The following is a 27,544-nucleotide window of genomic DNA, read 5'->3' as shown; positions in this document are numbered from 1 at the left end:
CAACTAATTCTCCATAAGAAGATGAACAATTGGGATACAAATATTTACTTTCTGTCTGTTATAGTACAACTTTTGACCAAACTCCCATAACTTCTTGGTAGTATCTTTCACTGAATATCTGCTTTTCCATACCATGAAGGCTTGACTTGACAGCAAAATAAATGTTATCCATGTTATGACATGAAATCTAACCCTAAATCTTTATTTCAGGCAAATGTTAATGATGATATAATTTTAGTGATACTACTAATAATTTAGACATGTAATTGTTTTTCCCTTGGTTCCCACTAAAGGGCTGTAATTTATTTCATTGGAGATGATTTTTTTCCTCATGTGACTCCTTCCTTTGTACATGTGGAAAACATGCATTTCTAAAAGAAACTGCTTCAAATATTCTATGAACCAAAATGCACCGATGCTGCTATTGCGCAGTAAGACACAGCAGCAACCTAATTTTGGATTCTGGAAAAGAACTTGGAAACAGAAGCATGAAAAAGGTGCAGTAACATGTTTCTACACAGGTTCACTCTTGCACATAGAAACAAGCTTCCTAACAGACCAACAGGCAAATGTGGAGCTATTTTTCTGCATTAAAGCCATGAGAGCATGTATTGCTCAATTGTTTGTTACCTAACAGCGGTGACGCTGGCAGTGCTGTGCCACAGCAGCAAACGTCCCGGCTGCCGCCACGGTTAAACCCGACGGCTCGGGCAGCCCCTGCCCAGGGAGGTTGCTCCACACGGGCTTCTTGTCTCTACAGTGGAGGACACAAAAGTCATTCCGCAAGGAACCAACCCAGAGCGGCACAAAGCTGCTGAGGTCAAGCCCCTCCTCTGAGCTCCAGGAAATACTGCCCACGCTGTTCTGCAGGGGCCAAGCCCTCTAACGTAGGCAATTATGGTAGCGAATATTTCTGGTGAGCTCACAATTCTGGTAAGCCATAACCAAGAGTGGGAACAGTCTTTGGCATGCTATGCAAATCCGTTTTACCTACATAATTAGGGCAAATAGGGAAACTACACCTGTAACCAGTATAACTGTCTGCAAAATCCCTGGAGTAAGTTCAGTTTTATCAGCAGAAAAAGCCACTTCCTCACTCCTTGCCTGCAGGATAACTGATACGCAGAACTGGCAAGTGAGCTTCGGGGCCTCCAGGCTGGCTGTGCCATAGTCCTCTTCCAGCACCAAGCGTGCATGGTACAGGACAGGTCACTTAAAAGTGCTTTGAATGTATCTAAACTTCTAGCTGAGTCTTCCAAAAGTCCAGACAGCAAACATCCTTCTGTATCAGACAGGAAAATGTTATCCCTGCTTTACAACTGGATAAATTTAAGCACAAAGAAATTCAGCAGAACTATTCTGCAAGTGCTATGGCTTGTGCCTTTAAATCTCTTTCTTGGTCCTACATATCTCATATAACAATCTGCTCTAAACCAGACTGCCAGAACAATTTATGTGCATGAGTACAGAGCAACAGCAGGAGCTGCATCCTTTCTGTAAGTAGACCTGTTCTTAAGTATACAGTGTATTTTCACAAGCACTCTTTTTATTGTTATAGTTTACTTTTGTGACGGCAACGTTTCATGTACCAACATGTACAAGTGCAGCTGTGATTAACTTCATCTCTCCTTTCCCCAAAGATTGTGGCTTTTGCTCAGATCAGTCAGGTCTGCCAGTGACAACCGAGTGAGGGATGAAAGCATTACAGATGGAAGTTCATGCAGACAAGAGAGCAGCTGCAGAAGAGTTGATAATGTTTGTTTTCCACAAATGCTAGTGGGGTCAATCAGTGAACTGTTTCTGAATTGCTGTTCCCACATGAGGCTCTGCTTTGCTCGCTGGCCTGCAGAGTATTGTGCGGTGATTTAATGTTAAAGACAACTTTGTGATTGGATAAATTCCACCTAATATTCCCATTGCCGATGAACAACTTAAAAAATCAGCTAAACGGGATGTACTGATGAACACTGCAACATCGGCCAAAAGCTCACTATTGCTTTTCATGAAGCCCATATAAATAATTTTAAAATAAACATCTGACAATCTCCCAGCTTCTACCAACCGCCTTTGGTAATTCATGGAAACGGGACTGTCTGTAAAGCACAGCACTGCGTTTTAGGGGATGCTCATGGTGGGGCATTCTTATTTGCATCAGAGCCATCAGTTTTGGGTTTCTGAGTGGTCAGACATCAACATCTATATTGTCCCCACATCAGGCAGTAGCTGCAGTGATCTTCCACTTCACCCTCTTAAACCACAACAGAGCAGAGAGTTTAACTGCCGAGCTACAGGGACAGTGGTGTGCTGTGAGCCAGAGGCCCATCCTGAAGAGGCAAAACAGGGCAGATTCCTGGCGGCTTTCTGAAAATCCAAACAATTAGATCCTCTAAGTGGGTAGAGTCCTGGCCTCACTAATGGATTTATCCCCTGGGGTAAGGGTGAGGCTGGATTTCACCCCATTGCTTGAAGCAATTTAAGAAGTGCCACTGTTTGACATTGCTGGCAGCGAACCTCTTTAAGGTCCCTTCCAACTCAAACCATCCTGATTCTATGAACTCCAGCAAGTGTAAACCCAGCTGCCTGCTTATTTAGTTCAAGAGAAATGTCAAGCAAGGCTTACACGAGTGCTATAAAAAGCTGTTGGGAAGTTGGACTTCATCAGCAAGGGGACTTAGCACTAGGTGAAACAGCAACCACCAGCCGAGGCTCACGCACAGCAATGACCATCCACAGCCCTGCGATCAGGAGGCAAGAGCAAAGCTGAATTTCCCAGGGAGGAGCAAGCAGAAACCTCGGGAGTGTTTCCATGGGCAGCTCGTGCTTGGAGAGGAGGAAGAGTGGGAGAGGAGGAAGGGGTACCCCACACAGAGCAGCACCCAGCTCCACCTGGGACCTTCTCCCACTCAGCAGCCTGGGGGGTGCCGAGCCATCCCAGTGGAGCAGCGAGAGAGAAAACACCAAGGGCGAAGGCACACAAACCCGATTTTGGGGCAACTGTGTGTACGCCTGGCCGGGACTCAGCTGAGCGGGGCTGGGAGCCGAGCAAGTCCCGCAGAGGCACGTAAGGACTGCGAGGCGGGCGCCCACCCCAGCCCCAGCCCCAGCGTGAAGCCGCAGGCAAAGCAGCACCTTGCAGCACCCCGTGATGTCATTCAGGTCGCTGTGCACATGTAAACAAGGCTGGTGCGGTGCAGCCCGGACACTCCACTTCCTCCTGACAGCACAGTTGCACTTAGCTGGGTTTCTGCCTGAAAAGGTAAGGCTGCTTTAAGCTCTCTCTTTGCAATCTAGAACCAACCTTAACGAGCCTGTTCTGTTTCCTATGAAAACGTTGCACTCCTTGGGCTTTTTCGTAGGGGTTGGCTCTTGCCAGGAGGAGATTTGTGGTGCTTTGAGTCTTGAAAAAACAGCAGCCCAGCTTGCGCACCAATCCTCTGTATGAACACATGGAGGAGTAGAAACGGCGGCTGCATGGAACTGTTGTTGCAGGAGAAAGCAAAATGTTACAGCGTGGGCAATTAACAGTTCTCCAACTGTTCTCCGGTGTCATTACTAGGCTCAATTTCCTTCTTTTGCCTGATTTCTCAGGGAAGATATTTTATTTTAAAATCATAATTGACAGTAAGGGAAACTTGCAAATCTGTTTTTTCTGACGGTGATTTATATTGCCGTAAAAATAAATCTACATGCTGCCTGTCTTCATGCCATCCAACGCTCTTTGAGTTGCAACAGTAGGAAATTAATATTAGCCAGGGGGACACAATATGACAAAAATAACACAATTGCTTGGACTTGTTTTTGTTAATGAGAACCCTGAGGCAGTTTTAATTCATAATTCAGACTGCAGTCTGGATTAAAACTTAATTTACTTCACGGACTGAAGCTTTTAAATTGAGCTTTGTAAAAGGTGGTTTACTGAGGGGCTTGCACTCACTTGCAGCGGCAGCTCAGCCCCGGTGGGAGCCCAGGAAATAGCACATAGGCAGTTTGGCACTTATAGACAGGGTTCATAATGGGTGGCCCCGGAATCTGACATTTCTTAGAGTCAATCAAAAGGGAATTGCACCGAAGGTGAGTCAGTATGTCAAATCTGGCTTGCCACAGATTGATGTAGGAGAGGACTTCAGCAGCAGGCTGGAGCAGTAGGATGTGTGAAGTAAGAGTGTGATTTTTGTTCAAGGGCATCTTTTCTGGTGTCAAGTGAAAGTGCTGGGACCTTGGCTCTGGTGCAAACATCACCAGCCACGGGAACTGCATCCATGATGGAAGTCCATGCGTGGGACAGCCCTCACCCAGCCCGGAGCAAGTGCTCCGACGAGGTTGTCGGCATCCTGCTGCCCATCCGTGTCCTGATCCTGCTGCTGCTGGAGCTGCAGGAGTGAGAATTAGACTAGTGTTGCAAAATGAAAACATCTCATCACAACAGAACAGACAACCCAGATCTGCTCTTTTTTTTTTTTTTTTTTTTTTTTTTTGTGGAAGAAGAAAACCAGAAAAAGTACCCTTAACTGTAGAACTTTCCACTTCTGACTGCAGAGGTTTCACACCGAAGTGCGAGTGCAATAGCGCGAGATTCACGGCCACGCAATGAGGGCAGAGTGTTGAAGCATTTGTGCCTTAATCAAATCAATTAACCTGTCTGCTGATGGGCATGCCAGAGAGATCCAGGACTCTGGAACGGCAGTCCTGTGCTTCTCAGTCCTATCAAGATGAACATTTTTTTCCTAGAAATGCCACGTTTAGTTTCCACATGTCCAGCTACAAGTAACAGCGTGCACGCTTAATTATGTCCTTATTGCAACAGCCTCAGAAATACAGACTCTAGTTGGAATGTAAAAACCAGCAGTTAGATAACAGTGTATTCATTTGCTACCAATTTTTAAAAATATTTTGTATTCTGAAAACAATGTTGCAGTAGGAGCTGTCTCCCTGCAAAATCTAAATAAGCATTGATAAAATCTGCTGGAGCTTTTCAGCCTCTTCTGCCTTTGCTGTACACACACCATGCAGCAAATGACTTTGCTTTCTTTACAGCTTTGGGGACCTAATTTCAGACCGACATTCAGTGCTATCTCTGTGTGTCTGCTTTTGTGCACCTGTGGGAAGATAAAGGGACAGTGTGGGACTAAGCTTCAATCCGAACAAGAGGAGTGGGAGGAAGGGCAGATGTACAATTGTTTTGTAGTCCCCTGTGCATATGCCTGGGTGCATTTTGCCTAAAGAGATGGTTTAATCTCATTATATTTTTATGACTTTGCAATGAAGTCATTCGTTCTCAGAAAGTGCCCAGTTCCAATGAGCCAGCCATCACCCATGTATATATTAAAAGTGTTAAAGCTTTTGCACTGACAGGCAGGTCATCCTGCTCGGTCCTCTTCATTGTAAATGGCCTGACCGTGAGTTCGCTGAATGCAAAGGAGAGGCTTTCTCCGACTCCATGGGCCATACGTCTCCCATTCATCATCACAGTGTTACATTTGCTCAGGATGGTGGGATGGGACATCACCGGCATTTCCACAGGTTGGGTTTTATAACCTTTTAGCTCCAAGGTTCAAAGCAGTTCCCTAGTGTCCATCAAAGTGCAGCTCTTCAGGACTCTTCTACCTGTAAATACCAGCAATGAGGACTACTTCTGGTAGTATTTTTTCCCCTAATATCAGTTATTAGGAAATAATGGTGAGGCCCTGGCACAGGTTACCCAGAGAAGCTGTGGCTGCCCCCTCCCTGGAAGGGTTCAAGGCCAGGTTGGACGGGGCTTTGGGCAACCTGGGCTAGTGGAAGGTGTCCCTGCCTGGGGCAGGGGGGTTGGAACTAAATGATCTTTAAGGTCCTTTCCAACACAAACCGCTCTGTGATTCTATGATTCAGCAACACAAGAGTTTTGCAGTTTGGGATCACCCTAGAAGACAGCAACACAAACTCATGAGAACACAGTCACACCACCGCCTCTGCCTCCCGCAGGTCAGACAGCCCTACTCCCTTGGGGGTTAGAAAAATACCTTAAGAAGGGCAAAGAAATGAAATCTTGATTAACTCTGACACCTTGTGGACAATTAGCAGATAAAGATGAAGGCCGAGGGGGAACCTCTCCGTTCTGTGGGCTCCACCACGGTCTCAGGCACGCCGCAGCCCTCGAGGCCCAGCCCTGTGCTCATCTGCAGGCCGGGGCACAGTTTGCTGCAATCCGAAAGCGAAGGCTGAATTCTGGTATCAAGCATGTGCACTCAGCATCACCCTCCTGTCACAGCAGACGCAGCCTGAGCACGTCGGTTTACCCTAAATGGCTCCATTCAGAGGCCAGTTTGAGTCAGCAGCCTGAACTTGATTATTCTGATTGCTGATGTGGCGGTCTGGTCCTTAGCTGTCACATGAAATGTAACTAAGGACTAACTGTATCTAGGGACCTCAGTAAGCAAACTGACTGTTATATGACTCATTTGAACTGAAGAACACGTGTCCACAGGCCAGCATTTAAATATAAGCGTGTCCTTAAAATAGAACATTTTGCGAATGTACCCAATCTTCCATGGTTTCAATGGCCACCTAGCACTCGTGTCTGGGAGGAGCACTGGACAGTCAGCCTAACCTTGACATCCAAGGGAAAGCAGGCAGCTAATAACTGAAAGTAACTCTTTAATGGTGTTGTGCCAAAGTGGGAGGCCACCTGAAGGGACAGGAATTGGGTGTAGTGAGCAGTGTTCTCACCAGAGGCAAGGGCAGCAGACAGCATGTCTAGCTAGAGCTGCCCACAAACCAGGTCGAAAGGAAACACAAATCTCCAAAGTGCCAGAAATTCACAGCACCCTCAAGAAATGGGATGTAACCCCAATTTACTGCTCTGAGGAGCAACACCCTGAGTGAACACCCCAGTTCCCAGCTCCATGCCCTGTCCACTCCCTGTCAGTGTCCTGAGAAGCACCAGAAAGGAGAGCGGGAGGCCTCCAACGTTGCTTCTCAGACCAGGATAAGGCCATGGGCCAAGTGCATCCTTCCCCCTTGTTTCCAGCATCCTTTGAGCCTCTTCCCTCCTCATGAACGTGTTACGGCCTCATGGTAGGAGCATGGCTGTGGTGTCCTGGGATGGGGGCAGCTGGGGACACCCTACCACAGAGCAGAGCATCTTGTCCTAGAGCTGCCTTGGGGCGAGGATTACTGGGAGCAAAGTGCAGACTGGCGGGATTGCCCTGGAAGGATAAATCCAGCATGGGAGCTGTGCCTCGAGGCACCTGGCCTCCATGTACTCATGCCATCTTGGTGAAGGAAGGGGATTAGATAGAGGGTTTCGTGACTGCAGCATTTCTTTGATGTTTGGTACAACTGAAGGATGTAGCCCAGCTACTAAAGCTGAGGGTGCTGCAAGAGATAAACATGCAGACCTTGCTTTTTGAAGACTGTGAGAAAAGGAAAGGCAAGTTTAAAAAGAAAAACAAGAAAGCTGGCAGCAGCATCTGTTTCGGGAACCCACAAGAGTAGTGGCTAGGTGGCCCTGCTCACCGTCAGTGTCAGCCAGAGCTACGGCGAGGGTGGCCTGTGTCCCATGCTGGGACCTTGCCACCTCTGAGCATTTCTGGGGCCTGAATTACAACCCTTCCATAGTAGCCTTAAACAGTGTCTGTATGAGATGCCAAGTCCAAGTACAGCAACGATTTACAAGCTGAAAAAACAGCTATTTGTGTTCTTTGCCACTTGAGAGCTATTAAACTCTTTCTTTGTAACACAAAGGAAAAAAACATTAGTGACAGGGTACGAGTTACTAATATCTACCTACAGAGACACTTTTTCTGGCAAGTGCCCCTTGCCAGTGGTGCAGGAAATGAGTCAGAAGGAATGAATCAGTGTCTGCAGTGCCACATGAAATAGGAAGCTGATAGTCAATTTTAACCGTTACACTAAACACAGGAGGGAATCACTGTAATGAGAACTATAACCCTATGGGGAAATACCCGATAGAACCAAACTCCTCCTCCCTGTGTTGCTTTACTGAAGACAAGTTCCACTTACAAAAGCTGACAAAAGAAAGATGGCCCAACAGTTCAACATGTGACATTTCGCCATCCCGAATCATATGAATCAAAGGAGAGCCAGAAATTGGAGGTATCTAAAAATAAAATTATCTGATGGAAAAAAGTGTTGAACTGAGGCTGCTGGGGTGGTGAGAAATGGAAGTTGGTGATCTGACTAGCTCTCTGCTTGTTACATTAGCTTAAATACAGGGCAGCACATGTCAGGAGCACTGGCTGCATTTGCAACAGTCAAACTCTTCAAGCCTGCTCCCTGCTATCCTTTTCCACGTGGTCTGTCCCCATCATGCCAGAGAAGGTGGATCCAGGAGGTCCACCGGTGGGGTCAGGAGACATGTCACCCGCACAATGCCTAATGTACAACTTAATGGTGGGTATCATTCAGTGGTTGGCACCCACATTTTGATTGTTGGGCCATGCAGAATCTGGGCTATGGCACACCTTTCTGCCATGTATTCCTCCCCTGCTACCCAGAGACCCAACCACAGATGACCTTGAGCTGCCAAAAGGATGGGCAGCTTCTCCTGCTCCTCCATTAGCAGCATGGCACAGCTTCACCCATGCTCATGGCACTCAGGCAGCCTGGAAAGGGGACGGATGATACAGGAATGGTCCCCCACCTCTGTGTGAATAGCGGGAGACCCTGAAGGGGTAGCTTTGAAGAAGATAGCAGGATGTTTTATACAGAAGACATTGCCAAACCTCTACTTTGTCCTGAATAGGCAGATAGGAAATGCAAATGTGAATATTGACAACTCTTGCAGTGCCTTTGCCTTTACAGCCCTTGTTTTTGTTCTCTACAGGAATGACCCACCAGCCCTATACCATGACAGATGTTTCCAGCAGCCCAGTCATGACACAGAGCAACCAGACCTGCTCCAGTCACAACATCACGTTCAAAAACAGCCTGTATGCAACCACTTACACCATCATCTTCATCCCTGGCCTCCTGGCAAACAGCGCTGCCTTATGGGTCTTGTGCCGCTTCATCAGCAAGAACAACAAAGCTGTCATCTTCATGATCAACCTGGCCATGGCCGACCTGGCTCACGTCCTCTCGCTGCCACTGCGAATATACTATTATATTAATTACACGTGGCCTTTTGGGAGATTCCTTTGCTTACTGTGCTTCTACCTGAAGTACCTCAACATGTACGCCAGCATTTGCTTCCTCACCTGCATCAGCGTTCAGAGGTATTTCTTCCTGTATCAGCCATTCAAGGCCAAGGACTGGAAGCGGCGGTACGACGTAGCCATCAGCGCTGTGGTGTGGCTCTTCGTTGGGATAGCGTGCTTGCCATTCCCCATCATGCGTGGCTATGGCCTGGCCAAAAACACAAATACCTGCTTTGCAGACCTTCAAGTCCGGCAGATCGACAGTAAGGTGGCCACCGTGCTGATGACAATCACGGCGGAGATCTTCGGGTTCATCGGCCCGCTCATCATTATTTTATTCTGTACTTGGAAGACAAAAGACTCTCTTCGGGGCTTCCAGATACCGCTGCAAAACAGCAGTGAGAGGCGGAAGGCTTTAAGGATGGTTTCCATGTGTGCCATTGTGTTCTGCGTCTGTTTTGCACCATATCACATCAACTTCTTCTTCTACATGTTGGTGAAAGAAAATGTAATTACAGACTGCTTCCTGAGTACCATCACACTCTATGTCCAACCTTTTTGCTTAAGTCTTGCAAGTCTGGACTGCTGTTTGGATCCAATCCTGTATTTCTTTATGACTTCAGAGTTTCAGGACCAGATATCAAGGCACAGCAGCATGGTCATCAGGAGTCGGCTGATGAGCAAAGAGAGTGGCTCATCAATTAAGGAATGACAAAAAAGCCAGCTGAAAGGAAGATATTTTGTATGAAATCTGGAACTGTTCTGTGATACTTGATTACCAACTCCTTTGTGGAAGATCCTGCAAGTTTATTCAGGGGAGTTTCATGGCAGTGGAAATCTTTTGATATATAGAAGATAAAACTCTGTTTAAGACCATAAGACGGATGTGTTGGAAGCTGATGAGCGACCCAGCTGGCGTGACTACACCTACCGCACGCCTGACCTAGCTGGATGAGAAAATATACAGGAGGGAGTGACAAAGCTTTTGCTAGGAAATGGTGGAAACATCCTAGGAGCTTTTCTTCTCTTTTTCCGACTCCATGGCTCTACGATCAAGCCAAAGACAATCCCAGGTCCATACACTGACGTCTGCTGAAGTGTCTTCTCTGCTACAAACACACCACACATACAAGAACCTGAAGATGGCCAGTAATAATAAACACCAGTTTTGGTTTCCGCACTCAGGGCTGCAGACACATGACGGGTGGCAGCTTGCTTCAGCACGGCAGTCCCAGCTTACCCCTGCCCGCTCCTGGCCTTGAGCACAGACCACTGGTCACCACGCTTACCTCCACTTCACCTTCCCCGCACTCCCCCTCCCGCTCTCATTCATTATTTCCTCCTCACCCAGCTCTAAATTTGCTCCTTAATTGCCGACACATCCTGTAACTTGCACCTACAGCTGGTGCAAGACCCTCTGCAAGACAAATTCTCTCAATGGCTCCTCAAACACTCCAGAGAGTGGGTCCTTCCCTTGTTCCGAGTGAATTTCTTCCCCTCCGAGCTGCCCTGATTGGCAAAGGGGACATCAGGGTGGCCTTTGACTTTGGGCCTGAGGGGCAGGAGCACGCCGCAGGCTGGGCGCAGCCAGACTCTGCATCGGTGCAGGTGGATTTGGTGATACTGGTGGTACAGTTCAGGTCCTCACTTTCTTCTCTGTGGGGCTTCTTGGGCCCAGAGGTACCTGCAATGGATCTGCCCAGAAAATCTTGGCTCAGTGGGTTCACTTGACACATCTTTTAAAAAAGAGAGGTGTTCTTGCCAAGGTGATTTCGCTAATAGAGCATAGGCTAATTTCTTAAGTAAATTATTCATCGTGATGTTTTTCCACCAACTCCTCTTGTGATCTTAATGTTTACATTGTTATAAACAGCTATGACAAGCAGTGACAATTTACCCCTTATAATAAATTGGTGACAGCTCTTCGGCCAAGTTCACCCACTTTGTGTAACTTCAAGGGTATCCTCATGCTACCTGGGGATTGTTTTGGCTGAACACAGGCACTGATTTATGGCCTTTGAAAACCTGTGCTTTTTCAAAAGGAACGTGTACAATTCTCAGTAAGCACCAGTGCAACATCTTATATGTTGCTACAAAAATAGAAGAGATACCAGAAACACAAAAATAGAAGAGATACCAGAAACACAAAAATAGAAGAGATACCAGAAACACTTGCTAAGTATATTTTAAAGCTAACTACTCAATTCCACTTAATTACATTTTAACTCAGCCAAAAATTTTCTGCATATTATGTTTTCCCACTTGGCTGTTTTACAATCAAATGGGAAAAAGCAAACAATAGCCAAGTTTAAATAACCATTACACTGCAATTCCTCCAAAAGGCAGCAAAGACATGCTGATTAAATATAATAAGCTCTTGCAGTTCTCCTCCCATTTGTGAGATGATGATTATGGGCTACAGTACGATGAACTGAATCACACATGTGGGTAAGTGAAAATGCCAAATATACCTGTCTGAAGGAAATAACTGTCACAGAGAGTGTATTATTGCAGGCTTCTGCTGAGAAAGCTGCAGAGAAGGCAAACATCTCCCACTGGTCAATAAACATGTTTTCTCTGATTTAACTGGCAGTTCGTTATGCCAATGATACACGTTCATGTTTATATGCTGCAAGTAGCCCCTTTAAAAATGTGAGCAGAGGTTAATGTGCAGGTACACAGTTAAGCATGCATAATGAAGTTTTTGTCAATTTAGCAGTTTTCTCATAAGCTAGACACTGTATAATATTGTCTGTGAAGGACACTTGAGTTTCAATGGTTGTTTTGAGGATTTTTATGGACCTTGATCAGCTAGCACGTGACTGGGAGCTGTTTACCGCAGTTTTTTTCCTCATGCAATTCTCCATTTATCGGATGAAAACAAGTTGAAGGTACTGTTATGGTAATTATGTAGCTTGTCCTACATTTTTCTTTCAAAAAACCTGATGCTTAAAAAATAAACGCATTTTTGCAAACATAAGCTGAGTTTTATAGTTATCACTTATACCTAGAAAACTGAATGGGAATCAATTCCTCCTTGAATCAGAGGTCAAGTGATGGAGTGCATCAACTTTTATTATTCTTAAACAGATTGCTTACTTGTCTACAGAAAGGTTTTCACCCCACTCTGACTCGTGTTTATTTTTATTTTTTTAAACTCTAACTTACATTGTAAAGTGTAAGTTTTAAACTTACATTGAATTTGGAGGTATTTCGGGGTGAGGAAGGTCCTCCATGGGAATAGCTGTGGGGCAGGTGGCGTGTGACTGGGTGAGGAGCAACTGCTCTTGTCTTTATATGTAGGCAGGACCACAGAAACCATCTCTCTATATCTCATCCAACAATCATTTTGCAGATCCAAATCTACCCAGCTTAAAAAAGCACTCTCACAATTTACGACAAGATTGGTAAAGCAGAAATTGGTCACTACAGTCCCCTGCGTGATGAGAATTATAACGTGGCCCTGGCAGGGGAATACCTGCTCCAGTGTCTGAGTGTCCCAAGTGATGGTGGCTCTCCCACCCTTTACCTTAACAACGGATTTAGTGACTCCATGAAGGACAATGTTCCCCATCACCATGATGGCATCTCCAAGCACCTCAGCTGCTCATGCTCTCCCCTGTTTTTCCTGCCTCACTCACCCTCTGAACTCACTTAGACCCCCCCAAAACTGTCCTTTTTATATACTGCAGCTCCAGCCCGTGAGGAAAAGTCACACACTCAACACTTTCAGCCTTTCAAGTCACATCACTTTGATTCACAGGAGGTTAGACAACTTGGTCTAATGGTCTCTTCTGGTGTGGGGGAAAGTTGTACTGGTTTTGGCTAGGATAGTGTTAAATCAGCTGCGTGGTACTTAGTTGCAGGATGGGGTTAAACCACAACAGAAAGTTAGCCAAGAGGTCAGGACAGTGAGCTAGGCAAAAGCAACAATTCAAAGTAAAAAGAGATGAAGCAAAACTTGTAATTTTCTGAAAGCACGTAAAGAAATCAAAGACTGTCCATTTGGCCTCCACAAACCCATAGGTGAAACTCAAAGCCTTTAGTTCAAGTCCTCCAAAACCTCAGCAGCGTGCCTCAGGAGGAGAACAGATGAACCCAGCAGTACTGCTGAGGAGGACAGTATTTCAGCTGCCTTGGTGGCTGGGCAGTTGTCCTGGTTTTGGCCAGGATAGAGGCTGAGTTCAAACCACAACAGAGGTGCTGGATCCAACACGAGACCTGGGGCTGCAGGTGCTGGCTTTGACTGCCAGCACTCTCACATTTTCAAAGGCACAGTGTGCCCAGCTCCGGTTCCTTTAATTCACCCCATTTCCTGTGACCATAAAACTTGTTTATTATTTTGAAAAGAGGAAATATAATTTCATGATGTTGCTCCTGGATTATCTCTTGTGCTGGTCCCATCGCCCAGACTCACCAGCTACAAAAAGAAGACATCTTCATCCTTCTTGGGCAGACACAAAAAACAATCTTTCAGAGATGCCACAGAAAGGCAGAAGTTAACTGAATCAAGAGGCTAGGTACAGCTGTGAAGGTTTGCAGAGGATGGATCTGAAGGCACCGGGTGCTGGAGCAACCCTGCATCAAGCCTCACCTCGAAGGGAACTGGTCAGGGTGGAAACACGGTGAGGTCTCCAAGTCACCTGCACCGACAGCAGTGCATGACCCTGATGGCACAGCCCTGGGCAAAACCACAGCGTGACATATTCTCCTTCTCTAGCACATGAGCCATTCACCTGTTAGCAAAAGAAAATGCATTTCCCTGCAGTGCCAGCAAATGGCCATCCCATCTTATCTGCTATCAGAGATCTGGTAATTCCTCTCCTGGTTGAGAAAGGGCCCTCCTGTGCTTGACAGCAAACAGGTTTGGAAAGAAACCCCATGCCTCAAATTCGGAGCTGCAGGATCTTGTGAGTACTTCAGCTTCGTTTTCTTTACTCAAATGAAATTACTAGCTCCCTGCGCAGAGAAAAAAAAAAGTGTTGTAAATGCAGGATAATAGCTCAACAACCAGGAGCCAGCTCAAAAATAGGAAAATGCTTCATTGCATTTAACAGATTTCAGGGCTATGACTGGTGCATTTTCACCAAAAATGCTGGGTCTGTGGGTTACACAAGGGCTTAGCCCAAAAAGGTGGGGAGTGACAAACAATTATTTGCTGTAAAATAAATCCAAGCTTCCTAAAACTGCTGTCCCTGTAGAGACCACAGCAGTGGCGAGAGGTACCGTGTACCAAAGGGCACCAGGGACTCACCCACCCCCAGGGGCCACATGCCGAGGGCTCTGGTCAAGTCACAGCAAGTCTCTGCACAAGGGTGAGTTGCTTTGTGTGAACAAGACCTCCTCCTCCTGAATGCCCTACTGTTCTTCATACATCCTTCAGGTGCATCCTGTCAGATATTTCTTAAATATCTGAGCACTTAAAGAGATGCTGATTATATGCATTTGGCCTTCTGCCCACAGGATACCAGGCTAAAGGCTAAAGACGACCTTTTTTTCTGGAGGCCTTAGATAAAGTCTCACGGTTATTTAAAAATTCTTTTGTGTCTTCTGCTTTTGAAAGTACAACATCGCATAGCATTAAATTCATGTTTAGTATCAATAATGAGCCAGAAGAGCAGAAAAGCTAATCAAAAATACGCATGCAGTTGAAAGAAGAAAAGATAGGTTGATTAATATGTGTTGAAGGGGCTTGAGGCTTGTCAATCCACCAGCCTTTCGCGACCAGGAAGGTTGTGATCTGCAAAAGTACTCAAAAAAAGCAATGAGGAAGGACTTGACGTGGTTATGAACCCTGAGGTGTGAGTCTGACCCTCTCTACGGTCTGACATCCACTGACCCTTCCTTCCCCAGCAGCCCTGCTGTAAACACCTACCTAAAAATAGGGCTCAGACATGGCTGGATGCAGTGCTGGATGTGTGCTGTAGACACAGAAGTAGGATGTCCTAGGCAGGATATCCTGATAAAACAGCCACTTTGCTTCGGGATAAACCTCTAACCTCTGGAGAGGGACAGGGCGCAGTGCCAGCCTCCCTTCTGCGAATCTGTGAACGTTTTGCAAACACACGAGCACTGCTCTGTCTTCCAAGGAGCAGGATCAGCTGCTGAAAAAGATGCACAAGAAGAAAAGCTGGAACAATAAGCAGCTTTTGCATCTTGCAGGTCACTTTACTCTCAGCTGAGATGAGAAGCACGGGGCTTCACAGGTACTTATTTGCTAGCAGGCTACGTTTATGTGATGGATAAGCAAGTGCTAATGAAGAGCCCGTAGATATGTCTATAAAGGCTGGTATAGAAACTGTATATAAACTGGTCTTGCCTTCACTTTCATCAGGATGTTGACCAATGCATTTAAATAACTGCATCTCCACTGACCACAGGACACTTCAGGTCAAGGATCCTCTTCTCTGTTCTCTATGCTACTGTCATGAAGCACCACTTCAGGGCATGGGAGCGCACTGGGGTCCCCGTGGCCAGCACCGAGAAACCCTGGCAACTGCGGGGCCAGCAGAGCGGTGGGCTCGGATGTGTGGGGAAAGATGCTTATCCCAGACCCTGAGCTGGGCCCTTATTCTACAGCTAAAGGTTATAATAGCTTCCTTCTTTCATTTCTCTTCCACAGTTACATTTCTGATAGTTTTTCAGGGTCATAGGACAAACTACAGAAAAATAGATGGAGCAAGAATAGTTCTATTTATACATTACCTACAGTAAGAAAGGGAAAGATGCCAACAGCCATATTATCTTTGCAAGCCCTGGGCCGAAAGATGTGACACTGTATATCAAGTAAAACCGTTCAGCTGGAAATGAGGCAGCTCACAATAAGTTAGACTACAATATATGCCTGCCAGTTTTCAGCAATTCAGAAAGAAGAAGGTCATGCTTAGCAGGCAGTAAAAGAACTAAAAAAAATACATATATATGGGAAAGAAATTAAAGGAGGCAAAAAAAAGAAATAGGGAATGATGCACATTACGGGTTTTTTTTAAACAATAGTTTTTTTGGGAAGTCTCCACCTTAAACCATCATATTTATTTCTGAAATAAAGTCCAAACCCTTAGCTTTAGCCTATAGCCTTGATAGTCTGAGGCTAACCAAACTTCCAAGAAAATGAAGGAAAATTACTACCTTCCAGTAACTTACACTGGCACAGTTTTCAGTTTTCCTTTAGTGAGCACTTACTGGAAGATTTTTGCTTCTGTATTTTATAGCTTTTAGCAAGCAAATGGCAAGTGACCGTGGATAAAAGCAGAAGCAGCTCGCCTGAAGGACACCATCACAACTTCTGTGCAAAAAGAAGGAAAGAAATCCGCGTCCGAGGTCTTTCTCGGATGGCACTTGGATCAAACGTCATCGCCTTCCCAGTTGTTTTAACGTCATTAGCTGTACACGTTTTGTGTGGTGAAGAGAAACAAAATACAGGATTTCCTGTTCTGCAGACACTGTACTGGGCTGCAGATGCCGGCAGGATTCCAGCGCTCCGAAAACATGTGGAAGTTTAACAAGGAGTCGCTGGGGCTGGGATCGCTGCAAAACTCGGTGGAAAATAAAAGCAGAAAGCTCATTCCTCCTGCTCTCTAGCATGGATGTCACCCCCCCGAAGGATGGGAGTCACAGGAAGGTAAGATTGATTTCTGCTGCATGTTTTCTTCAGTAGACTGAAGCTATCGTAGTTTTCAGCAATATTATCACTTTTTTTTAGTAGTTCTTCAGGAGATCTTTATCGGGCAGAAGCTGGTACCACATCCCCAGCAGCTTCTGACTGTGCCCATGTCTGTCTCGCTCGGCTCTGAGGGCTGGGTGAGTGGAGCTCGGTGTGTCCGAGCAGGATGCTGTGCGTGGTAGTATGCGGGAAAAGCCTGTTTTACCCAAAATACTTCAGTTTTGTCATTACTGACAGAAGCTGCCGTAACTGACCAGCTCTGTTTATGCATTTCCTATTAGCGCCTAGATTAAACAAACAAAATGACTGCTTAAAACACAAGTGCCAGAAAGCCTCCACTACTTCAAATCAGGAGCTTGTCATTTCAAGCCAAAAGGGGATTTTTAATATTTTTTTTTTCCCTAGACTGCTTTTCCCTCCAGCATCCCAGACTTGAGCAGAGCTGAAGGGAAGCAGCTCTGCCCCAATCCCCCCAGCCCAGGGGCTCCCCAACCTGGGCGCTCCCCCCAGCCACTCAGCTTTAGCCTGGTTTGTCCAACCAACCCATGGAAAAGATGAGGGCAAGTTTGCCAGTGAATCTGGGAGTAGTAAATGCAAGACCGCAGCAATGTAGGGCTGGGTGGGGTGCAGAGTGATTCAGAGTAGCCAGGCGATTTCCAATAGTGACAGACACATATGCCTCCAGAAACAGATACTGCTAACATACCCAGAAAAAGAAACACGGGTGTTTTAATAGCTGCCTTAACCTCCTAATTAATTGCAGAGTTACTTTATGTTTAATGAATTGCAGTGCTACATCCACAATCAGTGATCTTACTCCTCTGGCAGTGATACTGGTCTCCCCTCTAATTTCAGCATGCAGCTGGATAAAATTCACCTTTTCCAGTTAAAAAAAGCCTCCCGTGCTCCTGCCCATGTGTAAATCTGTGCGTGGATGAAATAGGAAGACAACCGAGGAATGACAGGGAGCATTTTGTACAGGTTTTATGAAGTTGCTGAACAAAACCCCTGCCAATGCCCAAGGGAGTATCTCAACCCTGACACTGGCATCACAGCACGGGGGGGGGCTGGAGGGGCTTGGGGCAAGGCGAAAACTGAAAAACAATAATAAATAAGAAAATCCACCCTTTCAGGAAGTGCGGTAGTGAAGGAGCACTGGCCTGAAGCCAGACCAGCGGGGGCTCTGCAGGGAGCTCCCTGCTGCTTTCTCGCCAGGTGCCCTGACAAGCGCCATCACCTAAAAACTGAAAGTGTCAGGTACCAGGAATGACACCAGCCCTCCCACCAAGAAACAGGCTCCTCTGCTCCCAGGGAAAGCCAAAAAACCAGAGAAAACCAGCAAGGAGGCTCCCCACGGTCACGCCTGCAGGGACAAGGTTTAGGATTTGGGCTGAGGCATGTGGCAGGGAGGAGATGGCAGGACAGGGACGCTGGGCACTCTATAATCCTTTTCACAAGCCCAGACCAGCAAGTGCCACCCCTGTCGCTGGAAGGCTGTGACAAGAGCTGGCAATAGCTGCATTCCCCACACTCCCTGGCAGTTTCCTCCTCCCTGTTTTTCCACAGGGATGTGAAGTCAAGGTGTCCTGCCACCACTTTTCCAGGGTTAAACAGACTCAGTGCAAAGGGCACTGGCCGAGAGCAGGGCCAGAGCCAAGCACAAGCCCCTCGTGGGCTTGCAGGCGGGTGAGGAGCACACAGGGACGCTGCAGGGACCAAAGGGGTTTGTTTCTCGCTGTCCCTTCATGACAGACATCCCTGCTCCCCTGCCATGTCCCAGCACAGGGGAAAAATCAGAAACCTCCCACCCGGGGCTGCTGGCTCAAGGCCAGTCAGCAGCCAAAAGGTACACTCAGTAGCCCAGCAGCCCGCCTGCAGCCAGGGTTTCGCTTCAGCTTTGCTTTTTTTGCAGCCCTGGAGAAATAATCAAATGGGAGAAGGCAGTTTGGCTAGGGCTCAGTTTGGAAAGCAGAGTGTAAGCACCACATGGGCACAGAAATGGGGGTAAACACAGCGACCCTTCTCACATCAGAGGTGCAAGCGGTGGGCAGGCCGCCGAGAGGCTGCTGGCTGTATTTGGTATATATGTGTCTACAGATATCTATGTATATAAACATATAACCTTCCTCCTGAAACTGAAAATGTGGCAGCCCCTCTGCAGAGCTGCCTAGCTGAGGAGGAACAGAGGAGAGAAGCCTTCATCCTGTGCCTCACAGCAGCGCCAGGCTCTGCGCAGCAGCTCAGTCCCTGCTGTGGGCGATTGGCTTTTAGAGAAAATCCACCCCTGTGGCAAACACCAGGCTCAGGGCTGCGGGAAACAGCACCGCAGGCTGCTGCTTAATTAAATACTGCTGTTGGGGAGCTGGGTGGCAGTGGCAAGAGGTGCTCAGGGCTCTGCCATACGAGGCTCTGGTCTCCTGGAAGGGAAGGGCAGGCTGCCTGACACCTTGCAGGCAGCTACAGACTCTGTTTCCAAAGGGAAAATTGCACTGTTTTGTTGCAGACGATGCTGCAGGCCCTTGGTTTGTAACCTGCTGCTGCTGAATCGCCTCTTCCCGAAAGAGCAGACCCTTTCCCTGTGGGCTCTGCTCACGAATGGCAAAATCCATCACCTCTCCGGAGAGCTACACGAGTACCTGTGAACTCCCCATGACCCGCTAATACCCTCAGTGCTGGCTGGATGAGGTGAAATGGGTAAATGGATGAAAAGAATTTCTACTCTAACTAAAACGCAGATGTATTTATCTTCCTTCATGTCCTGAACTGTTGCTGGAGGATAATTTCTGTTGCTACAACACGATGCCTGCACAATGTGCCATGAGTGCCGGAATTGAGTTAGCAGGACCGGCAGAGCAACTGGCGTGTGTTCGGCCAGCTATTAGTTTATAAATCCAGCCTTAAAATCTGGAGCCAGAGCTCTGATAGATCTGTCTGCACCTCTCCCACTGGCCTCTGCTCCGGTCAGCTGCCTGCCAGCACCATCATTTGCTGATGCTAATTATTGCCCTTGCTGCTGATTCGCATCAGAACTCTGCATCTGAAAAGACACTGTCTAGATCCATTTGAAGTCCCTATTTATTTACAGTCCCATGAAATGGCTTGTAGACATAATCAGAGCACCAAATGATGGGAGTTTGACAGAAAACTCTGTGTAAAAGTGGTCCTGAAAACCCCCAGGGAGCTGAAGCTCTCTGGCATTAGCAATAGATTGATAAACACTACGGAGCTCAACTGCAACGTCAGTGTAATCGCAGCATCAACTTAGGGGGTGGCAGGGTATGAAATCCTGCAGAGCAAGTTGGAAAGGAGCTGCCTGGAAGGTGACCGGGATCGCTGCCTGTAAGCGGGGTCTGGCTCTGCACCCTTCCCAACACACACACACCCCCCCACCTTGCACGTAGGCCTGCACACACACACACCCCGTACACACACCTACACACAACTTACTCTCCTGTACTGAAGCATATTTCCTCCCTGTGGGGAAATACTGGAGAGTTTTTGGCTTTACAGCATCTGTTTTCACTCCCTACAGAAGCCCTTCACCCGCTTTCATCGCCCCATGAACCAAGAGACTCGGCCGCGATGGAGAGCAACATGTCCTCTGGGAACTGCACCGATCCCCAGATGTCCTTCCAGTCCACCCTGTATGCAACCACCTACACCATCATCTTCATCCCTGGCCTGCTGGCAAACAGCGCTGCCCTGTGGGTCTTGTGCCGCTTCATCAGCAAGAAGAGCAAAGCTGTCATCTTCATGATCAACCTGGCCGTGGCCGACCTGGCTCACGTCCTCTCGCTGCCCTTACGGATGTATTACTACATAAACCACACCTGGCCGTTTGGGAGTTTTCTTTGCCAGGTGTGCTTCTACCTGAAGTATCTCAACATGTACGCCAGCATTTGCTTCCTCACCTGCATCAGCATCCAGCGGTACCTCTTCCTCCTCCATCCCTTCAAAGCCAAGGACTGGAAGCGGCGGTACGATGCAGCCATCAGCGCTGCCGTCTGGCTCTTCGTCGGGGCGGCGTGCTTACCCCTGCTAGTGGTGAGGAGCCCAGCCTTGTCCAACAGCACAAACACGTGCTTCTCAGACCTGGGTGTGAAGCAGCTAAGCCCGGGAGCCTCCATCGCGCTGGTGACCGTGGCGGAGCTGTTTGGCTTTGTCATCCCCTTTGGCATCATCGCCTGCTGCACTTGGAAGATGTGGCAGTCCCTGCGGGAATGTCCGACACAGCTGCAAAACACCAGCGAGAAGCAGAAGGCTTTGCGCATGGTCTTGATGTGCGCGGCCGTCTTCTTCATCTGCTTCACCCCCTACCACATCAACTTCCCTTTCTTCATGATGGTGATAGAGAACATCATCCGGGACTGTGCCGTTCACAGGAGCACGCTCCGCTTCCACCCCATCTCCCTCTGCCTGGCAAGCCTCAACTGCTGCCTGGATCCCGTCCTCTACTACTTCATGACCTCCGAGTTCCAGGACCAGCTTCTGCACCACAGCTGTGCTGCCCTGCGAGCTCGGTTCACGCGCCGTGGGAGCAGTCTCTCCATCACCGAAACCCACCACGATATTCGTATGAAGAGAAATTTTTCTCGCTTTAAGTTCTGGTCTCTTCCCAAGTTCTTTGGCCGAATAAACAGTATGGAAATCCCTCCCATGCCACCTGACGAGCTTCTGCTGGAGTCCATCTCTTGAAACGGAACCCATTTCTGTCCATGTAGGTGCTTCTCATCGCTTGAGGGAAGATTGTGTTAGGTCTCCAAATGCATCTTGAATTACCCTTATGTGCAACAGATGCCAGGATCTAACCTAGAAGGACATTTCAATGCAAAAAGACTTGCTGGTTGCATTGTTGCTGCTGGGGACTGTTTGCCTTACAGCATTCTCCATTGTGATATTGTTAAAATACCCGAAACAGCTGTTGCTGATGCCAGTACTTCTCCCATGCTGAACTGTAGCTGGGTTCAGGTCCCTCATTTGTGTTGTTTCAGTGCTTCTACATACTTGTCATTTTTGAAAATCCTTCTAGATCCTGTGTTATAAGCAGGCAGCTCAGCCTCAGCGCAGCTTGGGGAGGTAGCATGGGGGAGTTTCAGCCCCGATCGCAGCTACCTGCGGCCCTCGACGACCTACAGCACCCACCATGCTCATGTGAGGCTCTAGATCAGGACAGTTAGTTATCTCCATGCAAACTGAACCTCTTCCCATTGCAAAAAAAAAAAAAAAAAAAAATCAATCATCTGGACCTAATCTAGACTGCAAGGCTATAACTCTACCAACATGTATCAAGCAAAGAGTATTAACCTATATCCACATTGGTGTTAAAGGGAGTTTTCAAACAAACTGGGCTCAGCTCACGCTACTGAAAAAGACACCAAGAGCTGAGCGAGGGAGTCTGCCTGGCTCCCGGGAGCTACAGGATGCTCAAATGATTATGGGGGGATAAATACTTGGAAGACAGACTGTTACTGGATATGCCACGAGCAAAGAGGAAGGATGAAGGACATCTCCCAGGGCACATTTACTCAGAAACCTGGCGCGAGCTGCAGCAGGGAGGACTAGTAGTTGGCATTGCCATCTCTTGTGTTATTAGGAGTCTTGTGTTGTTTGGCATTTTGCTAAAGCCTGTGGTTGCAGATTAAGATGTTATCCAAGCCTCTCAGTTTTGCTTTAAAAACTAGAAAAGGCCCCAGCGCTCACTGGGTACTGAGAAAAGTTTACAAAACTGACCCAAGTGCATCCTTAAAGCTTCAAACGCGGGAGGAAATAAAATGATCTCAACACGTACTTTTGCATCATGAGTATTATTTTAAGTGCTTGTAAATAGTCTGCACCACGTCTGCTCTCAGAGCAACACTACAATCTGCAGAGGCGGGGAGCCCTAGCTGGGGGCTCAGAGAGGCCCCACTGCCACCATGGCCCCTCGCACGGCGGCCAGCACAGGGGCTGAGAGGTTTCCTCCTTGTAGGCTAAGGCATGGATGACTGCAATGCCAAAAAAACCCTCGGGGAATTATATAAGTAAATGTAGGCAGAGGGGGTTTGATAGAAAACAGCTTTGCTGATGATTGGATGCACATTTCCAACCCGTGCAGCGTTTCTGGGAAGCGCGGAGCGGGCGGTGATTACCCTCACGTTGCCAAGGCTGGTCTTAGAAAGACGAGTGGAGATCCAGACAACCTAGAGGAATTCGCTTTGGTACTTATAGCATGCCAGAGACAGGCAGAAAACACGCTGCTCTGCAGCTTTTTCTGTCCCAAATCTCCTCCCTCTGTCACAAAAAAAAAAAGACAACCAAACCCACCACAAAAGGACACATTTTCCTGGTTTGTTTGAGGGAGAAGAAGAAAAAAAAAGTTTTCAGGGCTGAAAAAAATCTTGAGGTGGCACAAACCCAGCAGCGTGCGCAGGCAAAACAGGACACCCAAGCAAAACCTTGCCCAGGCTGTGGCAAGAGGTGGCTCTGGGCAGCCACCACAGAGATAAGTGACACCACCAGCACCTTAACTGGGAGCGTGGTTTTAGCCTGTGAGTGTCTTCCGGGAACGGAACAACCCTGTGTAGCTGGGGTGGACATCCAGGTCACCCTCAATAACCACAGCTGGATATTTATAAATCCTGCTGACTGACCACAAAGCCCGTACTGCAGCTCCAACCTTACTGGCAGCACGAGCTCCAGGTTTCCCAACACCTCCAGTTACCGCTGGGACTTCGCCAGCTTGTTTTCAGATTGCACAGCTCTTCTGAAATGTCTGCAAGGCAGCTTCCCCCTTCCAAAAAGAAAACAGGAAAAAGAAAACCAAAAAACTCTCACTAATCCATCACGTGGAAACACAACAGCAACCCTTACTCGGGCTGCCCCCATTGCCCCTAGGGCTTGCCAGCACTGCAGGTTGCATTGGAAATACAGCAGAAGAATCCTTTTTTGGGTTAGATGCACTGGATAACAAGGATTTTGCAAGCCAGACCCTGAGGAAATATCTTTTTCCAGCACAGACTGGTGCTTTCTGCCCTTCAGAGGCCACAAGATGCCTGACAGCCCTTCTGTTTTATTACAGTCCACCAAGTTCTGCTCCCACAAACACCCTGGCTGGGTACCAGGACCCAAGCCGTGGGGTTTTGGGGAGCTCTGCCATCTGGATGCCACATGGAATGGGGGGGACAGACAGGGATGCTGCTGGTCCCTTGTGCAGAGATGCAAGAGCTGGGGAGGGTCATGGGGGGCAGCAGGGCAGAACAGGCTGGGGGATGTCTGGCTCCACAGTGTCCCAAAGAAAATTTAGGTGAAAAACTGCCACGTTGAGGATTTGCTTTGCTGAGGCCAAGGTGTGTGCTAACTCCTTACAGGGGAAAAGCTCAAAGTTGAAGAGAAAGGAGAGCAAGGGACTGGGAGCTGATGTGTGGGGGAAGAGAGGGCAGGGTGAATTAAGAGCTTTGCAGGATTTCTCTCTCAAAGCTATTGCCTGTGGGCATTAAACCTTTTATTCACAGGGCAAAACCAGCCAGCAATAATCCCAGTGTTGCGCTTTAGCCTCAATAATTTTCAGGTAAGGGGAATTTCCAGGTAATTACAGACCCTGGGCATGCTCTCGGTGCTATTGCCACCAGCCCCGCTTGTGAGAGCGCATCCCTCAGCCAGGGCTCTCTCTGCCCCACGTATCACCCCCAGCTCTTCCCACGAGAGAATCCCCCGCAAATGCTCTGGGATTGTGCCAGGTGGCCTCAGCCTGATAAGCCACTGGTGACAATTTTGGCTGGGAGGGTTCCCTCCCCAGCGAGGCGTCTGAATCACCCTCCCGGGAAGGGCAAGAAGCTGCAGCAGCAGCAGGGAGAGCAGCTCAGCCTGACCTCCGCCAGCACCCACAACATCCACATATCCCAAGCTTTTCACATGCAATTAATTATTTTATAGAGCTTAATCCTTTATGACTGAGTAGAACTGCTTAGCTTTTATATACGTGTGTCCACCCATATACACATACACCCCTGCACACATGCTACACTTACATATACCTAAAATTATGCAGTATTCAGGAATATCCAAGAAGCTCTCTTGTACACAACGCTTTCTAGGGCACCACAAGAAGATGGGAAGGTTGCTTTTCTGTCTGCTAAAAATACCTTTTTCCTCCCTCTATGACCACATGCTTCCAGTCCAGCCCCAGCAAAGTGACTTTGCCTCTGGAAAACCACTCAGGCACACGGAGCTCGTACCACCTACCCGGTAGCGAGACTCAGACTGATGATTTTTGGCACAGTGCTAACAGCCACCACTGCTGGCACCAAGCTGCTTCTCCACCCACCCACCTCGTGTCGAAGAGGGGAAAATGCTGTGCCTGGCAAAGGAACAAACACAACTTCAATTCTAAGTGCAACCTAAATGCACAGAAAGCAAATTCTACTGCTTTAAGCCAAGCCAGGGAGCTGTTTTCCAGACAGTCATGATTTCATCAGACCCGAGTCCAATTTTTTGATTCGGGTGCTCAGCCAGCAACACCCTGTGAAGCCCAAGTCACTGGTGTTCAACGGGACAGCACCATTTTAGAGACCCAGGGCTGTCTGTCAGTCCCTCCTGTGCTGCAGGGTCCCGTTCACAGCATGAGGGAAAAGGTTTTGGGAACTCTGCATCGATGCCGCGGCTGCGTTCAGTGCTGTGAGGGTTAGCTCTCATCTGAGAAACACTCAAAGCCTCAACTTTCCTGCAGTCAGCAAGTCCTTTCCAACAGGAACTGCCGCACTGATCACTCAGTCTTGCCCCTCTTATCAGGGGATTTTGGTTTTGTTTTTTTTTTTTAAAAGAAAATTTCCCTGCTGTAGGCAGATAGTGCAGACACTGAAAAGGAAAATCCAGAACTTTTTAGCCCTGTGCCTGCTCCCCCTTTGCAAACATGCTCCTGCCTGGTGTGTGCCCTTCCCTGGGCTCCTCCTGGGTCAGCACTGAGCAAAACACCACCAGCTATGTGGAGAGAAGACAGACATGCAACCTACTCTCTGGAATTATTCCTGTTAAAGACTGTCAAGTGCAGACCAGAGGGACCTCAGCTGGCTTTGTCTGAGGACCTCCTACAAGGTTGTGAAGCACAAGCTTAGATGAACTGAAAATTTCTAATTTTTTTATAAGATAAAAATGTACGTATAAGATAAAATCTACGTAACAGAAGAGAAAAAAATAGGTATTAGATAAAATTTTATCTTATACCCTAAAATAATTGCTTTGTGATTTGGCACCCAGCTCCAAGTTCTCCTGATTTTTGGTGGCCTCAAGTACAGCAGGTCTGGGGGGGGGTGTCTGGCCAGCGCTGTCCCCGTGTGCCCCATGCCAGGGGACATCACAACTCCGAAACTGGCACTGGGCTGCCGGTAAAGGCATCCCGGGGTTCCCACCCACACACCCCGCGAAGGGGCTGAGCCGGCACCGGCACAAGCACCAGCCCCTGGAGTGACGGGAAATGGGATGGATGCTGGCGGCAAACGGCTGCGTGCAGAGCGTGGCACCAGCAAAACAGGATATGGCTGTGCTCTAGAAAGGTGTTTTTGAAGCACAGTCTATCCGTACAGTAAATGCACTCGCTGCCCCAAGCACAGGCTAGGCTTTCTTATAAATAGGCTGGTTTCTGCGGAAATGAAAGTGAAAAATTTAGCATCCATCACACGTTCAATTAGGAAAAGAAAAGAGAAAGAGATCATCTTCAGAGCTGAGGTGCTGTTCAGCCACGGGGGCTTGGTATTGTTGCTATTCTTGGACCCGGCCTCAATTTTGTTGTCTATTAAAGTGGTGTCCAAACTGTCCCCCTCGGCCCCACGGTCCCTGTGGGGTGCCAGGGTCACACAGGGAAAGGCTGGCGGGGCAGGAGCAGAGCCTGGGGATTGCTGGGTTTCGCATCACATGATTTTGGGTTTGTGGTGGAAGAAATAAAGGGTTTTTCTTTAAATCACTAGAGTGAAAACACTGCAAAGCATGAGAGCACACGGCAGAGGCGACTGGCAAGCACGGGGAAAGTTTTGCACCCCAGATCCCACTGCAATTAGGGAAACGCTCCAGGACTAACGTGAACAGAGCTGGCATCCTCCGCCGAGGGCTCAGCACATCTCCCGGGAGACTCCCCAACAGCAACAAGCCCCATTTAAGCAATAAACCCCAAACCTCCGCTGCTTCTAGTCCAAAAGCATAAGCAGATTAATCCATCCCCGCACCCAAGGGGAAAACTCAGCCGCAAAGATCCCACAGTGCTGAAAGCGCTAGCTCCCACACAAGATTAATTAAGGCACATTAAGTAATCAGCAGGCTTCAGAAAAAGGCTAGAAGCTTTAACTGGTAGGAGTATTAGCTGCTGAAACAGGCAAGTGCCCATGTGTTTCGGGAGGTGAGGAGCTGTGCCACCGCAGGGATGACAAACCTGGCACACTGCGAGCCTATAAAAGCCCACAATCTGCCCAAGAGATTAATTTTCTCTAAACCACAATAAAAAGAAGTCTACACAGCTACAAAACCCCGTTATAAGCTGGGATTGTTAGACAAGTAAATCAATAACGCTTTAAAGAAGTAGGTGTCACCGAGCCCCCAGTACCTGCTGCGAGCAGGGGGTGCTGCGGTGGGGACGCTGCAGCGGCCACCACTGCCTGGCCCCTGTGCAACCCTTCTGCAGAGCTGCTGCCCTCTCCATGCTGCAAAATAGGTCCTGTCCTCCTGAGCAGACATGCATGAAAAATAAATACATGCAAATTTAAAAGTTGCAAAGAATTTT

The 27,544-nt window shown here is 47.9% G+C and overlaps 2 protein-coding genes across 3 annotated transcripts; both read left to right on the top strand.

Annotated features, from left to right (window-relative positions):
- Window positions 1-3,078: 3,078 nt before the first annotated feature.
- LOC141927643 (putative P2Y purinoceptor 10) lies at window positions 3,079-12,117 on the top strand. The gene is made up of 2 exons (XM_074834834.1): window positions 3,079-3,256; window positions 8,825-12,117. Exon 2 carries the CDS (start codon window positions 8,827-8,829, stop codon window positions 9,847-9,849), a length of 1,023 nt encoding a protein of 340 aa, XP_074690935.1. The 5' UTR covers window positions 3,079-3,256; window positions 8,825-8,826; the 3' UTR covers window positions 9,850-12,117.
- Window positions 12,118-16,423: 4,306 nt separating this feature from the next.
- LOC141927642 (putative P2Y purinoceptor 10) lies at window positions 16,424-22,587 on the top strand. Of its 2 annotated transcripts, XM_074834832.1 has the most exons (3): window positions 16,424-16,758; window positions 19,304-19,494; window positions 20,333-22,587. In XM_074834832.1, the coding sequence occupies exons 2-3, from the start codon at window positions 19,491-19,493 to the stop codon at window positions 21,493-21,495; spliced, it is 1,167 nt and encodes a 388-aa protein (XP_074690933.1). In that variant the 5' UTR covers window positions 16,424-16,758; window positions 19,304-19,490; the 3' UTR covers window positions 21,496-22,587. The 2 variants fall into 2 exon arrangements, with proteins under 2 accessions (XP_074690933.1, XP_074690932.1); XM_074834831.1 differs by lacking the exon at window positions 19,304-19,494.
- The last annotated feature ends 4,957 nt before the right edge of the window (window positions 22,588-27,544 follow it).

The sequence above is a fragment of the Strix aluco genome, chromosome 10, assembly GCF_031877795.1.
Source record: "Strix aluco isolate bStrAlu1 chromosome 10, bStrAlu1.hap1, whole genome shotgun sequence".
Classification (NCBI taxonomy): domain Eukaryota; kingdom Metazoa; phylum Chordata; class Aves; order Strigiformes; family Strigidae; genus Strix; species Strix aluco.
This window is presented reverse-complemented; position numbering and strand designations above follow the sequence as displayed.